This window comes from Cyprinodon variegatus, unplaced genomic scaffold (genome assembly GCF_000732505.1).
Source record: "Cyprinodon variegatus isolate N-32 unplaced genomic scaffold, C_variegatus-1.0 Scaffold209, whole genome shotgun sequence".
Classification (NCBI taxonomy): Eukaryota; Metazoa; Chordata; class Actinopteri; order Cyprinodontiformes; family Cyprinodontidae; genus Cyprinodon; species Cyprinodon variegatus.
The window spans coordinates 895,352-912,624 of record NW_015150662.1 but is presented as its reverse complement, the minus strand read 5'-3'; the positions used below and the strand labels follow the sequence as shown (position 1 = coordinate 912,624).

Here is a 17,273-nt window from a genome sequence, read left to right as displayed (position 1 = left end):
ATCAAAAGCTAATGACTTGACTTAAGATTTCCTTGCCCTAACTTGGTACTTTAACCTCGGCTTTAGTAAAAAGACAGGCTTAAATGTGACTTCCAAAGCAATGACTTAGTCTGACCTCTGCTGAGAGCTTTTTTCACATATATTTCCTTCCATTAAACTCTTATACATACAGTAACACACTACAGAGAAGTCTTGCCACTGCTTTTTTGGCTCCTATAGTTTCAATTTTGGCAGTTGTTTTTGACTGTCAGCATTTATTTTCCAAGCTCAGCCTTAAATAAACGCCTTAGAGTTTTAGATGTTGGCATATTTACACCCATCTTAGTTCCGGTCTGTCTCAGGGGGGGTTTCAATTTGAAAGCTCAACATTTGAGTAGCATATTTAAAGTATTTAGATACCCTTTATTAATATTTAAAAAGAGTCTGACAGGTTTTTACCAATTATGCCATAAGTTAGCGGAGAGAAACCATATTTTGCCTCTTTTGCGACTATCTGTGTGTTGAAAGCTTCTGTTTCATCTGAAAAGGAATTTTATAATTAAGCTTAAACCTGTTTCTCTATTGGTAAATTATTTATTTAGTCAAGATTATTTTTTTTTTTCACCACAATTACTTTTTTAGAATTTGATATAAGAAATTCAGCTTTCAGAAGATAATGAAACACTGAAAAAAGAAAATCATATTTTTGGAGAAAAATAAGACCTATTAAAATATTATTAGCTAATGGCTTTTTTTAAGCCTATTGTACTGGTATTTTGAAAGTTTATCTTAGGTGATGAGCTCCAGCTATTTAAGATTGGAAGACCTCTTGGCATTACTTTAATCTTTGAATATTGATGTTTAATATGTTGATATTGCTTTGAACCAGAAGAGACATTTTTGTAAAATTTGGAAGTCATTCAAACCTAAATCTATATAAATAACTTGTGACAGAGGTGTTTCTTGAACAGTGCAATATAAGAACCTTGCCTACCAAGCTGGACATTTCCACAGGCACCATTTAGAATCTGTTAGCAACAGGAATTGGCTCAGCTTGCTTGCTCTGCCTCTTATGGGTTGAGTGCAGCGTTGAGCTGTGGCATAAGGTTGAATGGCAAAGTTCTGAGCTCAGCCTGTTTGCCCTGACAGCCAAGCAGATCATCTGCTCACATTCTGGCTTCACATTATCTTCATGTCGCTGTGTGTGCATATGTGTGTGCATGAGATCCTCTCATCCTTGGTCTATCTTGTGTCTTTCACACCCTCAATGTGCAGAGCGTGATGACTCACATGCATGTGTGTGTAAAATGTGATTTGGCCCAGCAGTACTTGCAGGGCCTGACTTCTGACATTCCCCTGGCCTTCACACTTTCGGTATTTTGAGATGTGTGGTTGTTTTGACCATCATCCCAGCAACCAAAACAGCTCATTTTAGATCTGTGCCCACACAGCTGTGAAGCATGGAATGAAAGGCGGTTAAAAACGCTAATTCTCTAAAATAAGAAGAGAATCCAAACAGATGGATAAATGTTTTCATGCAATCAAATACTAAATGTGACAATATAAAACATTGTTTTCTCAATGATATCTAATTTTTCACAGATGTTCTACTGCATTGTAGATTTAGTAATTTGTTTTTTTCTTTAATTGCTGTTTTCCGTTTCTTTGGCTTTGATATTTTGCTGCTTCATTTTCATTAACCCTTGTTTACACTCATCGTTTCAGCACTGAATTGGTTACAGCAAAATATGAATATTGTATAACCATACCACTTGGTTATGACTTTAATGGAGTAAAATCTATGCATGTACGTTACCCATTAATATCCAAGCTATAAAGTCTACATTCAAGGTAGACTTCATGGTCCGTTGGCTTAGATTTGGCATGAGGTCCCCATATATACAGCTACAAACATAATGTCTATTCATTACAACACTGCATAGATTCTAAATCTTATATCTATATCACACTTCACATTTTATTCTCTTCTTTTTATTGTGAGTTCCTTCAAAGATACAAGGTATCCATATTGATATTGATCTATCTTTCCTGAAGTGAAAGGTGTAAAAGGTTGCATTTTCAGATTAAGAGCTTTACTGTTTTAGGTTTGTGCCTCGCATTTCTAAGCTCGCAAGAAGTGAAGAAACATTCAGCTTAATCTGGAGGTGGGAAAAGAATTGGAAATGATAAAAGCAAAAGTTATTGAGTAATAATGTGAGTAAATAATTGTGGAAGTGTGGCGTTCCCGTCATTCTTACGGTGGAGTGGGCAGCAGTTTTCAATAAAGATTCACCTTGTGTTAAATTACTTTGGTTTAAAATCTGTGTCTTGTTCTTTATGAAATGGACATTTTAATCTAAAAGTGTTGTTTTCAAAGACTAAAAATGACAAGAATTCAAATCTCTGTCGATGTGTGGGAATACAAGGGGTCTATAACCTGTTGTTGACCCGTTGCTGCCTGCTTTTCTCTGTTGCCCTCTGGTTAGAAGGACCACTAGCATTGCCAGATCATTAATATTAGCATTGTTAGCTATCTATCAAAGGCTAACTTTCATTTTTAGTTTTGTTTCTTGTATTTTCTTAGATAAAACAGAAGCAAAGAAAATTGTCAAAATCTCTTGAACTATTAGAACTACAAACTACAATGTATTTCCTTGTGGATTTATTTTGTTTTCAAACCCATTTATTCAAAAAAAGTCACCTTTTTAGTTAATTTCCAGCAGCATATATTTAATTTTTTTGCTTACTTTAGGCTTTTAAACACCCTTTAGACAGAACTAAGGAACTTTAACATAAAACTGGTTCTATCGCTATTTATATATATATATATTAAACTAAAATGTTGAAGGTATTTATTTGTAGAAATGCAATAAGAGTTTGGACTTCACAAAACAGCCTGTCCTCCCCATACCTAATCCCCATTAAATAGCCTCATAGAAATTCTAAAAAGTAAAAATAAAATTTAGATATTACATCAAATTACTTAAACTGTATTCAGTTACTTTTTAAAGTTGCACATCCATTAACTTCACAGACCTAAAAATACTCAGAATGATTCTTACTGTCTACAGTTAGGATAAAATGCATACATTTTGAGTGCATCAGCTTTATATATGTGTTCCTAACTGCAATTAGAATAGTATTTTGTAATTTTTTTAAAACTTATTTATTGTGATTAAAATACATCTTAAATTCACATCATAATTGACTTAGTATGTGGGGGGAAAAAAAGCGGTAAAACATTTCTACAAACTGAAACTTACAGAAAAGACATGCAGTGTCTGTTACTGTGTCATCTTTATTACAGAGGTCTTTTGAAAGTAGTCACTGTTTGAAAATCAATTTTACCAATGTACATTGGTGCTGTCATTTCAGACACCTGCTGTTTTAATAGACATCCCTGCCTTTTTCCATTCTGCCATGGAAAATTGGTTTAATTTAACTTCACACCTCACTTAGAAAGCATTTAAATTGGTTACCTTGCCGAGGAGTTGAAAGTATAGAGTCCAGCAGCTCTGAAACTTGCGTACTGCTATGGCTTGTTATTATTTTCTAAGCATACCTTTTCTCAGCTTCAAATATTATGAGCTCAGGTTGTGCATTTTCTTCAAATGGGCTGTCAGAAAGCTTGTCTTATTTTGCAGACAAACTTATGTCTGTGTGTTTACACTTAACACTGATGATTGCATTAAATGTTGTTGAAATGTTTTAATTTCAGCATTATTGATTAAAGATAAACTAAATGATTCTTTAAACCTTAAACAGTCATTCAGAATAGAGGGAATGTGTGAAAACTGTCAAACCTAATGTGCTCTGTAAGTACATCATCTTTATTATTGACAATGGTTGTGTTGCTAAGCACCAAGTTATAAAACAAAAGAGTTTCCCCTAAGCCAGGCCATGAAGAGAAGGTAAATCTGTAAAAGGGGCTTACTGTGATGCAGCATCTTATGTCTGCCCTGGAAGCTGTTCCTTTTAAATGTTAAATTTGGTCTGTGGAGCAGAGAATTCTTTTCTTACAAAGGTTAAGGTTTGTACTTTATTATAACTCTCCACAGACAATCTCAGTTTAATAGAGCATTTCACTGTTTGAGACAGGATGAAGCTAGGTCGATCTGTGGGTGTATAGGTCTATAGGTAGATAGCACCTTGGTAGATACATTGACTTTATCCCCAGAACTCTGTTTGTCCTTCACTTGAAGCAACATTGCAGACATAGAGCATTATTAAAGGTCTGTTGACACGTTTTTAATTCCATTGTTATTTTTGCTTAGTTATTTTACTGTGTCTTTTCATTAGTCTAAAGTAAAAATAATAAACAATTTTCCCTCAGTGATTGAAAATTGTGGTGGTTGAAACTCCACTTTTAACTGTGGCAAAAAATCAGCCTTTTGTCTGTTAGACTACTAGCCCAGACCTTAAAGGAAAGTTTATTTACATAGTACGTGTCAATAGCAAGGCATGTGAAAGTGTTGTACATGATGGGGAAAAAAAAGGAAAATTACATTGCAGTGGCAGACATTTTAAAATAAAATTATATATTGAATTATATACAAATATATATATTTTAGATAGAATAGTCAAAAGCTACTCTAAAATAAAGTACAGCAACTTTGGGTTGCAGTGCCTTTAGTTTTTTGTGACTTTATTTCAGATTAGTGGAGCGTGATAACTAAAAGCTGCTTCTCCTTGTTTGGTTCTGGTTCTGGATATGCAGAGTAGATTTGAGCCAGAAGACCTGAGATGTCTGCACAGTCGACAGACTGAAAATAAGTCTGTAAATTATTTTTGTGCTAAGCAATTTAGTGATTTGTAGATGAATACAAGTATTTGGGAACCATTGGAAGGACCACTGAGATGATGTGCTCCACTTTCTTAGATTTGGTGAGGAAGTGGGCAGCACTCGGGATCAGCTGATCAGATGCATTTGTTTCCTCTGCTTTTTAGACAGACCTGTGAAGTTAACATTACAGTAATCAATTCTCTGGTTATACTGAAAATAAACTCATGAATACACATTTTTTCAAAGTTCTGCAAAGACATTTTAATGTATAGTTGTGTGTCATCTGCATAGTGATAGTGATAGGTAGTTAATTTTGTTGTTTATAAAGATTGGAATGCATGGGAGCATGCAGATATGTAATAGGAGGAGCCCTATGATCGACCCTTGGTGAGCGCCATGTGCAATTTCTGTGTTTAAGTTAACCTACTGACAAAAAGCACAAAATTAAGTAGAATTTAAAACAGTCAAATGCTGTACCAGAAAGTTTTCATTGCACTTTAAAAATACTGTTTCATAAAAATAAAGCCAACAACACTTAGAGTTATAATCATGCTAAGAGTATGTAATATACTGTAATGCATAATCATTTGTTTATCAAATGTAACTGTATATATCATACAAAAATGTGTTTATTTTTAGGACTCTTCTGTCATAGTAGTTGAGTTTAGTTTTTCTTAGTTTAAATAAGTCTTTATAAGTACAGAAGTTGATACTGTAGATCTAAAGTCAAAAAGGGTTCCCTTTTTCAGTTTAGAACCTTGAAAAGACTTAATTCCACAAAACAATTTTAAATTTCTCAATCTGTTTATTGTCAGAAGGAGATCTAGATATCCCTCTTTACAATAATACTCAAAAGCTAATTCTACAGAACCACAAAAGGGTTCTTGGCTTCCATCCCTACATCAGGGTCAGGGTCTGCTCTGGACAGACCTCTTATTTCAAATTCTCTTAGTAAACCTCTAAAGCAGGGCCCTCTGGCTTGGGGAATTTGAGGCCAACCATTTGAAGATTTAAAAAAGGAGAACATGGTCCGTGGTTGGCTGTTAGGTTTTAGGTACCCACAGTACTTTAAGGAAGTGGAGAACAAACTTTGAGGATTTCTTTAATTAAGTCACTATTTTCTTAGTTGAGAAGGCAAAGCCTAAGGGCTCAGAGGACAGCAAGTCCATCATCATGGCAGATATTACTAAGAAAATGTCCCTGGTGGCTGGGCAGAAGTAGTGGCTTAGTTTGAGAGGGAACTACAAACTCAGATGACGGATATTGTTGGGGGGAGGATGAGTATGTTTAGGATGTCCTTAATAAGATGCAATCTAAGGATGCAGGAGAAGGTGGGTCCATCAACATACACCATGAAATCACTGAAGCAGTTAAAAAGCTGCCTGGCAGTGGGGCATCAGCTCTGGAAGAGAATTCTCTAAAGGTACTGAAATGCTATTGGCGTAGTTAACATACAAGGCATCTTAGTGTTGCAAATCAGGTTAGTGGCAGGGCCTGTGACGTGTCATATGGGGTAGTGTTTTTCCGAAGTGTTGTATCTGTTGAGGGATCAGACTTCCTACCGCCCCCAAAAAGAGTTTACTGTAGTTTAGTTTGAAATTAAAGGATGCATAGTGGCATATGTCTTTAGTGTAAACTGTTGAACAGCTATTAACCACTGCAGAGTGGTTAACGGGCCAAAGATGTTTGAATGTCCAGGCAGCCTTATGACTTTGCAGCTCAGTAAATGTTTAGGCAGAATCCTTATAGATGCCTTTCACCTCACGTCTGGCCTCAGTGTTCCTCAGGGCAGAACCTGGACAAGCATGAGGAGTGTGAAGCAGATGGATTGAGACTCAGTTCCTCTGGATATGTGGCTAAACAAAAAAAAAAAGGTTAATTACTTTAATAAAAAGAAAAACATCACGTTGATTTAATTACATTTACTGCCATCTCTCCTTTTTGTTCGGTATTTATTTGAAAACTTCATCAGTGAGGTTTTCAAGTTCATCAGTGAGGAATAAAAAGTCTGTAATATAGATATAAAAAATAGTTTAAAGTCTCTTCTTTTTCTTGGTTAAGAAGTACTTCTCAACCTCTTTATGCATAAAGAGAGCATCTTTATGGAACTTATTGAAGTTAATTTGCTTTTACAGCACTATACAGCAAAAGGTAAGTGTTATGCTGCAGAGGAGACAATACATACTGATAAAACAAGGTCAATTAAATGACATCAGCTTCAGCATTGGATTCAATAATTAATGTCAAATATGAATGCTATAGACTGCAAATGAAGCAGCACGATTGCTCTTTTGCTTTGTTTCAAGATTGAAGAGTTTCCTGTAAAGAGATATTGCAGTTCGATGCCACTTTCAAACAATGTTTAAGTGCTGCGCTTTCTTTTCACGTCTTCAAGATAAAAAGGGAGAAGAGGAACTGTTTGGGGGTGTGGAAGCTAGAGGGAGTATGAGGGGGTTCTAAGTGTTAAAGAGTAATGGGCTGTTGTGATCTGAGGCGGCACTTGTCTCTCCGGCAGAAAGCATATTTCTTAGCACTGCTGTTGGTAATCATAATAATAACAGCAAGTCGTTTGCATTGTTTCTCCGCAGCTCTCACTGTCTCAGCTGGCAGCTACTTCACGCTACCCGACCATCAGCCACTCCAGCTCGGCGTTACCGTGGCAACAGTCATTTCCTTCTCTGCTCCATCCTTCCCCGTTGGCATCGGCCCACCAGCTGTCACATGTCGTAAGACTTCCACCCCCGTTCGCTTACACACACAAATACACCCAGTCATGGTCTCACACTCAAACTTCACATTCATGCCAAATAAAATATACAAGCGTTTAACAAAGACAAGCATTTACAAGACTGACATTTCTACACAAAATAAGCTAAGTGGTTTATATATCCCCAAGACAATGCAGGCAATGATTTAGTTCAAGCATACCGAGCTTGGCAGAAGTATTTCTACACCTTGACATTTTCCATATTTTGTCAGGTTACAACCATAAAACTTTGATGAGACAGACCACAATTACAGCTGTAAGTTTTTAGGGTATGTTTTTATTCCCTTTGTTCCTTGAGACTAAAGGTTTTTAGCCTGAAGTGTAGTCAGATTGGTTGAAAAGTATCTTTGAACAGAAATGTCGTTTTGACATAAATCCTTTATTCCACACCTAAATATGCTTTGTTTTAAGAAGTTCTGATGTAGCCCCGGCTGTATTATGGTTTCCTTTCCCTGATGGAAGTTTAACCCCTTCTTGTTTCTTAAGAGTTTTAATGCATTAATGTATTTGGCTGCATCATCCTCCCATAATCTCTGAACCATCGTCCCTGTTTATGCCAAAGAAAACAATTCCCAAAGTGATGTGTGGAGTACACTCATCATGTTAAAAGTGGGATATTTTTTTCTTCTATAAAAAAAACCCTGCTTTAAACTTTTCGACAGCTTTTTACCTGACTGGTTTGGTCTTTTGAATAAGTATTTGTTTCAGATTAACTCTCAAAATAAAAATTATTCTGTCTTATTTGAACTATTTTATATAATATGCTATAATTGCTATCTTGCATCTGTTCCAACTTAAGTCCATAAATTTAAGCCGCTGATACATTCATTTTTATTGTTAAGAATAATGATATATACAGTGAACAACATTAAAGTGTATATAAACTAGAATTTTGGGATCCAACCATTACAATCATTGCATACAGGTTTGCAAAGTGGAGCAAGTTGGCTTTAGTTTGCAGATTTTAATACCTCTGGTGAATAATTTTCTGAAACGATGCAGGAGTAACCTGCTCCCCGCTGTTGTGGGTGTTTGCTGCTGAGAATTAGCTGGCACTCATTTTGCATGTGAAAGCTGCCTTGTCTTTGCTAAATTAAACCATGTTCTTCTATAGCGAGGCATATATTTGGGAATTGGTTCAGGGCACATTAGAAACAGTGGTGCAATCCCACACAGTGAGGGGAGGCTTGTGTGTGTGCAGTAAATAACTGCTGTTCTGTGAAAAGAATCAGAGAACATTAGGGGAGAAACATCCTCAACTAGAAAGGTAAAGATTTCACAGAGTGCTGTTCAATCCATAATTTTCTTAAATGTGGTCGTACTACAAACCTGCACTATCATGGCAGGTTAACAGAGCCTCTATTCAACCCAAATAAGCACCTGATGGGAGGACAACTTTTAGTGACTTTAGTGACTTGAAAAATCTGGGCTTCATGGAAGAGCAGCAAGAAGAAAACAACTCTAAGCAGAGGTGTTCATCACGTTTTGCTAACTACTGTATGACTTCTCAAAAAGGGCTAACTGGCTTTTTAAGGATTCTTCCCTGTTTGGAAAAAAAAAAAAATCAGACAGCCTATCAAAATGGATGCACCATTAAATAAATACATATCCATCCATTAGTTAACAGACAGCGCATTGCTCAAAACGTGTTTAAAATACATTATTCTAGAATGTCATGCAACAGATCAACACAAAGTACTGCTTATTTTTGAAATGGATGGAGAAGGAGAGCCGTTTATTTATTTTCCAATCTTTTCAGAGCAGGTTTCCTGTCTTTGCTAAAAAATGCAAAAAACTTTATGGTGCTACCACCATGTTTCACCATGGTGATAGTATTTTTTTTAGGAAGTGAGTACCGCTATTATTCACACATTTGCTCTGTCCTTTACATGGTGAAAAGGACACAAAGTTTTTTTTTTAAAAACTCTCCTATTAATTCCCGGATTGTTGTTTCAGCCTCAATGTTTTTCATCTGATACCGGAATAATCCGAACGCCTTTTTCAAGGTGTAGCAATTGTCGAACACTTTCTGATAGAGCTGTCGGAACATGTTATCTAACAAATAGCTCTTAAAAAAAGTAGAAAACCCTGAAGATTTATTCCCCAATTTTACAGTGTTTACATGTTCAGCCTTGAGATTCATTTCCAAGGTTTCAGAAGCACTTACTGTCTTCATATTAAGGCTTCAAAGCTTAATGGAACTAAAGCATTAAATGTTGACATAAATATATCAAATAGATCTAGATAATCATAACCGATCCATCATTTTCAGGTTGTTTCTTTTCTTTACAACCAGTCCTTTTAATTAGCTGTGTGACCCTCGTTTTTATTCAGATGGGGGTAGGGCTCTCATTTTGAGCAGGCAAGTAGATTTCTACCATAAGCAAAATACATTTTTATCTCATAGATATTAAACATAAAAAAACTGTTTCCATTTTTTCCACTTTTTCGCTTTACAGCAGATTGTAAAAGCCGTATTGCTGTGCTGCAGTACAGCTTGAAATGGGTTTCTAACTAGACAGCAGCTATTTTATTATGTTTCTCCCATCTATTATGCTTGAAATCCATACAGCTTAGGCTATGAATCATATTGCCTGAATAATCCAAGAACTGTGTCTAAGTCCTGCAGAAGATAAGGGCATAATCAGGAACACAATATTGCAAAGAAGAGACACAATTGAATTTGGCTCACACAGACTAAGTCGTGCTCTGAGAACAGCCAGAATACCTTATCTGTCTATCTTTTTCGCTGTAACTACACTGAGGGATAAAAGTTTTTTGTCTATTTTGCATTATTAGATTGTTTTGCTTTTTTGTCCACATTACAACTGGACACATGCATCTATAGATTACCCAAAGGCCTTTATTTTGTGAAGCTAAAATAATAACCACAGTTCCTCCATACATGCCTAGAAGCCATTGTTTAACTATAATTGTTTGTTTCATTTTTATTTAAAGCTGATTTTTATTCTACAAACCTATCTTTGATTTCCATATAAGGCGGCATCTGAAATGGCAGCAGTCAATGAAGCAAAAAGAAAGGTTTGACCCTTACCCTTCTTTCTGAAAATAGGTCCTAATAATAACGCAGTTGATAGTTTCTTTCAGTAAATTAGCTTGAAGAATTTACTGTTTAAACCTCCATTTGTCCTTGCAACCATAAAACCTGAACACACCTCCCCATGAAAATCACTCATCCATATGTTATCACACCGCAGCAGCTTAATGGCAGCGAGTGCAAAGGCATCAATTATTAGGAGCATTTAACATTTTGAAAGCTAGCGTTTCATACCATGCCAACCTCAGAGGCTATTGTGTCGCTGGCTGTTTCATCACATGTTGCACATGTGTACCTGTGCAAATGCAGCAGCGGGATAATAGCCAAGGTTATTGGTGATATGATGATGAAAAGTTCAAGAATATCCAGCTATACTTGACGTCTAATATGAATTTCAAAATGTCTACAGGTGTAAAGGGTGGGGAAAAAAACTACAGAGGAGGAAACACTTCACTAAAAACTGCCTTCATTAGCACTCGGTGGATAATAGTTGGTGTTTTTTAACACAACAAATAAGAAACCAAAATACCTTAGCACAGTATTTGTTTGTTTAGATCTGCGTCCCTTCCTCTCTGTTTGCCTAACAAGCTACTTAACCCCACCCCTTTAACGAGCCAAGGGAAATAAATAAATTACTAGATCTGTACTTTAACCAAAGCCCCTGGAAAAGGAAATAAACTATATAGAAACAATTGTAACTTGAAAAGTCCAAGGCTCATGAGTGGAAGGGATACAGGGCTATAGAATATTTTGTTATAAATATACATACAGATGTATATGTTATACCGTGCCATTCCAAAAAAAGGAAATTAAAAACAATCCACTTCACTTTGTTTCCAAGTTTGAAGACGTTTCGCTTCCTATCAAAGAAGCTTTATCAATTCAAAACGTCAGGAATAGTGTTGAGATCTAGGTTTTATACTGCAGCCTACAACACCTTGTTTTTGTTTTGAAAACATGCAAATTAAAACGGACAAAAGGGGTTCAGCCCTTTGGAATGGGAGTTGTTTGGCTTCTTTTATCAGCCTGCAATTCCCCATACCCATCTAAGTTTCTGAAAGGGGATTGTTGGTCTGGCTGAATAGGCGAAGTCTTCCGATCTCCTGTTCAGGGGCCGGGGCTGCGATGTAAACGGAAAAGGGATTAACTCAACTGCTGCATTGTAGGTTTTTGAAAGCTGAAACCTGAGTCAACCTCTTCTGTTTAAGGTTGGTTTTTGTTTCTGAACATAGATGGCTTCCTTCACGCCCCTCTCAAAACACCTATTTTCTTAAAATAGGTGTCTGCAAACTTGGAATCAATGTCCAGTGGATTGTTTTTAATGTAATTTTTTTTTTGGAATGGCTATGACCAGGATGACTGAGAATCTTCACCAGCATACAGTATATCTGTATATATTGCATGAATGAATAGGTTGGCATGGCCTCAATGACTTATGGAAAATATGGGTCATTTATAGGTGTAAGTTAAATATGAATATAGATAAATATAATTGTATATTTGATCATTTCACAGTAAAGACAGGTATAGATTCCAGCAGGAAGGTGCTGCATTGCCTGAATATTAACCCTGCACAATTTGCACAAATAAAGTCTCTCAGGGAAATTTTGTTGGATCGACCTCCATATATAACAAATGGGGAAAGAGGGAGGTGACAAATTCCACAAAGAAGTCTGCAGATTTGTAGTTGTTTTGTGTGGCAGGGTTACTGCACCCTCCTCGGTTGCTTAGTGCAGATTAAAGCGATACAGACCCCCATGGGCCATGAAAGAGGTCTGATTCAACTAGTAGTAAGTCGACGTATTAATAAAATTATGAAATTATTTTATGAAGGTTGAAAAGAAACTTAGTGTTCATTTAATAGCTGTGCAATGTCCAAAATCATCACTAAACAATACATAAACCATGGCCGTATCATGTCAACACTTCATGTTTCCAAAGGCTGTTGTTCTAGAAGTTGCATTGTAGACCTCATCATTTACACTTTTATTAATTAAACATTTTCCGTAGTCTCTGGAAGAGAGTTGGTATGAGGACAGAGGCTTGGACGGATGGACAAATTCTGGGATGGAATATTGGTAGCTTTATGATAAATATGAAGGGAAAATGTGTAATAGTGATGATTCCTCATTGACTAGAGAGGCTAAACCTTCCCAGTAAAATTTGTTAAATTATTGGTAAAATATTTATTATCAAACTTCATAAATGTATACATTAAAGTGAATTAAACACTGTATGCGCTAAAATGTGCCAGATTTCATGAGAATGTTGCACATTGAGCCCACTCTGACGCAATCTCCCTTCCGCTCTGGAATCAGCAGGATGCTGCCTGCCAGCCTCTTTGAGCCCTGATTGGATAACACGACAAAATACATAATTTCCTCTGAGGCTAAACGTCTTAAAGGTCTATGAAGCAGGGGCGGGTTGTGAAGCTGGCTGCTTGATGCTGATTGGCAAACTTACTTAAGGAGTTTTGACTGACGGTGGCCAGACAGCGATGAGGGAAAAGTGATCATTTATTAAGAACAGTCATCTTGAGCTGAAGTCTTGCCATGGTTTCTAAAGTTTATTATTTCATAGCTCTTCACAACAGCTATTTTTACCCGTTGTAATGATGTGTTTTATGTGTTTCAGCGTTTGTTAACGCAATACGTGACGTTTGGATTCAATTAACACCATTGAGCCTCCACTGTTTCTGAGAGCAGCAGCACCACTGATGTGTTCAGTGTGTAGTTATATATGGAATAATCACTCTAAATAGTCCATCTGATTTATGGGATGGGTGTTTTTGCCAGAGCACCTGCTGTCTTTTAAAGCCTCATTAAGATGTCACTGTGAACGTTAACTAGAGGAGATAGGTGGAGCTGAATGCTTGCAGTGGAATTATAAACAGGTGGAGACAGGTATTCATTCTTCTTATTCACACTGTATTAAAATGTATGCTACATAGGCTAATATATCTATAAAGTATATTATCTCCTCTGATGGAATATGTTCAGGAACATCATAAAGTGCCTTTTTTAAGTACAAATGTGACATGCACATGTATTTATTAATGTTGATTTTTCTTTCAACCATTCTCATCTTTTTTTGAGGGTTTATAATAAAATATATAAGAAAGTTGAAAGGGTATGGCTGTTTCTCTAAAACATGATGCATTGGGATGTTTTAAAAATAGATCTTTGAAAACATGATAGAAATCCAGCTACATCATTCCATCCTATTTCCATCATGCTTATCCCTGCTGGGGTCGTGAGGGGTGCTGGTGCCTATCTCCAGCTGTCAGTGGGTGAGAGGCGGGGTACACCCTGGACAGGTCATCAGTCCTTCGCAGGGCAACACAGAGACAAACAGGACAAACAACTATTCACCCACACACTTAAACCTTAGGAGAATTTAGAGAAGCCAATTAACCAAACAGTCATGTTTTTGGACTGTGGGAGGAAGCCGGGAGAACGTGCAAACTCAATGCAGAAAGACCTTCGAACCTGGAACCTTCTTACTGCAAGGCAGCAGTGCTACCCACTGCTGCACTGTGCAACCCCAAAATCCAGCAAAAATAAAAATAAAATTGTGTGATCCTAGAACAATCTTGTAATCAGCTTCATTCATTCCTAATTACTGCACATATAATCACCTGTGGGATGCAAGATGTATGCTACAATTGATCATTTCTAACAACATGTGAATTTCTCTCACTTTGTTAATAAAGATAACAGTCAGAGTTAAAATATAACAAAGCTAAGGTTTAGCACTCAGATCACACAAAAATAATCCAGGGGGAGAAATTAGATAATTGTCCTTGATCAGCTGCACATGAAAAAGACAAACTTAATTGCTGTTCAGCATATGATTTTAGGCTTCTTTTGTTCAATCAAACTCTGAAACCAAATATGGAGTTTTTATGCATAAATGGAAATAATCTTGACATTTCTATAGATTTTTTTTTGCATTCATGACTTCTACTTCTTAGAACTGTCTTCGAAGCTGCCGTCCTCAAGGTTATGCCTCCTGCAACTTCTAGATGTGTCTCTGCTTCAGTGCTCCAGACTTGAATATTAGCTCATTTGCTGAGCTCTGTGGAGCTTGACCGCATGCTAGTGATGCGGTTCTGTATTGCCATTTGATTCAGGTGTGTAGGGGAGGGCACACGTTTAAAAGCCGCAGGACAACATCCCTCAATGATTTGAGTTTCAGACGATAATCTGAGCATAGAAACCTCAAAATCTGTATCATTCTGAATCAGCAAATCAAACTCTATATAAACCAAAAACTGGTAAAGACATCAGAGAAGCCGGAGTGGTGCAGCTTTACTTTTATATACTCTACACAAGTTATTTGAATCAGAGCAAACACTGGACGGACCGAGCAAACCCAGACCAGGGTAAGCTCCTTACCTCCTCTTGACACATGGCTGCTGTGTGTGAAAGATACTTATTTCCACTGTAAGCTCAGGGCCAGAGCAGTCAGAGCATTAGGCGCTTTCTGGAATCAGTTTTGACAAATCCACTACAAGTTTTTTTACTTATTGCCTCATTATTTTAATCCATGTCTCATTACCCAATTTCACTTCCCATGCATCCAGTTGTCAGCTGTGTTTAGTAAAATCAGTCCTTTTAATTGTGCTGCAGTGAGTCAGCCTTTATGATTCCTGCATATTTGCCTACACTTCTATGTGATCAGCTTGTAATTAGATGGCAAAATTTGCTTTATGCCATTCTGAGTGATGACTATGAAGGAGAACTTAAAAATGGGGAACAGTCAGAATTATCAGTGAAGGAAAACAGGTGTTTGCTGAACTGCAGCAATTCAGCTGTATTAATCCTATTTATTCTTTTATCTATACATTGATTGTTGTGTTTGTTTTTGTAGGCCTGTTCGGCTGTCAGCAGCATCACCCACCTGGAGATGGACCTTCAGCGGGAAGGAGGAGAGGTTACCGCCAAGGACGTAGAAGGAGACCAACTTCAAGAGCTGCCCTTCACCCCTGTCCATGCTCCTGTCATTAATCTGGGAATGAATGTGCCGAGGTCAGCGGCTCACGTTGTTTGTCACATTTAACAAAGGGAATTTAAACCTACACCAAGCCCCCAAGAGGGATTTCTGGAAGCTGTCATCATTTGTTAGAATCCTGTAATAAATAGTTCAGACATCTAAAATAGTGTCATGGAATAACACAGAAATTGATGCAAATTCCAAAGGATAAATAACATGAGCATGCCAACACAAGCTGCATCACTGTGCAGCTAGGAGCAGATTTTTTTTTCTCCAAACACTCAGGCCATCATAATCCAATTAAAACAAATCTGTTATCCAGCTGACATTAACATCCTAAATAGTCTATAATTGCTACGGTTGATTAGAACCTTGGTTAATAGAACTCAGAATATCTTTACGGAGAGCCATAAACTGTTGTAGCCTCTGAGGTAGGAGAAGAAACTACACAATCTGCAGAGCCAATCGGCAGGTTTATAGCACACTTTCCTGTTTTCTGCATTTCTTCCTTTGAAAAAACTTAGAAAGTTGGTTTTGTAAAGTCAATGTTAAGTTCATCCAAAATGATCTCACCTCCTGATAAAGTTGTAGCCTAAATAGGCTATGCTAACATTTTCACTTTACCGTTTATTAGGTCTGAAACAATCAGATTAATCGTGATTAATCGATTATTGAAATAATTTCCAACTAATTTAGTAACGATTTATCGTTAACTGGAGTATATAGAGACCCTGTTACAACATGCCTTTAGCTGACTTGGAGCAGCAATTATACCAAACATATAAGTGAAAACAAAAATTTGGCATTTAACATGAAAAAAACCAACATTTTTATCTTTCAATATGCTGTTTTTTAGTTTCACCTGGTTTAATGCTGTAAAAAAACTCTTTTTGAGGAACCTTTTTCTATCCGATTATTGAACAATAAATCGGAAATAATAATCAACAGATTAATCGATTAGCAAAATACTTTTTAGTTGCAGCCCTACTGTTGATGTCTTACCTGCTCCCTCACATTATTTTGCAGCACTTTTCGGCCAATTCATTATTTTCCCTTCCTTGACTTCTCCTTTCCTCTCCACTGACTCTCCTGCTCCAAGTTTTATGCAGCGGATTCTCAATCTGTCCTGTGCCTTAGGAACAGAAAGGATTGGGTGTGAGTCTGCTGCTCACTATGTGTTGACTGAAATGAATGAACAGCATGGATAAGTGTGACCCAAAAAAGGGCCATTGTCTGCTCAGATTTGCAGACACTGACACTGAGCAGGTAGCAGATGGTTAACCAGGAACTGTCCTACCTTTCCTGATGCCCAGTCCACACCTGTGTAAAGCCCACTATAAAACTATTTCTATTAAAGTACACATTGTTTTCAGTTGGGTTGTCAAGTCTGGATGATCCATGTTTATTTCTTGGATATCTGCAGGCCATAGCGTCTGTGGGTATTATCCTTCCCTACCCAAAACTACTATAAATAAATATTAGAATATAACATTATCAAAAATGCAAGTTGCATATGATATATACAGTATATATGTTAGAAGAGAATCATAGCGGTTGTTAAACAACAACGTAAAATTAAATGAATGGTGATTATGTTTGTTTGTTTTTTGTTTACTACAGTTCATACAGTTCATTGAAGCTAATGAAGCTACCGTATTTTCACGACCATAAGGCGCACCGTACTAAAAGGC

General features: G+C 36.9%; 1 protein-coding gene across 1 annotated transcript in view; it reads left to right on the top strand.

The window, feature by feature from the left end:
* Positions 1-17,273, top strand: part of nphp4 (nephronophthisis 4) — a 231,444-nt gene that overhangs the window by 143,481 nt on the left and 70,690 nt on the right. Inside the window, exons 12-13 of the mRNA XM_015380197.1 lie at positions 7,351-7,488; positions 15,460-15,617. Of these exons, the coding sequence (XP_015235683.1) occupies positions 7,351-7,488; positions 15,460-15,617 (296 nt within the window). The remainder of the gene's footprint in view (positions 1-7,350; positions 7,489-15,459; positions 15,618-17,273) is intronic.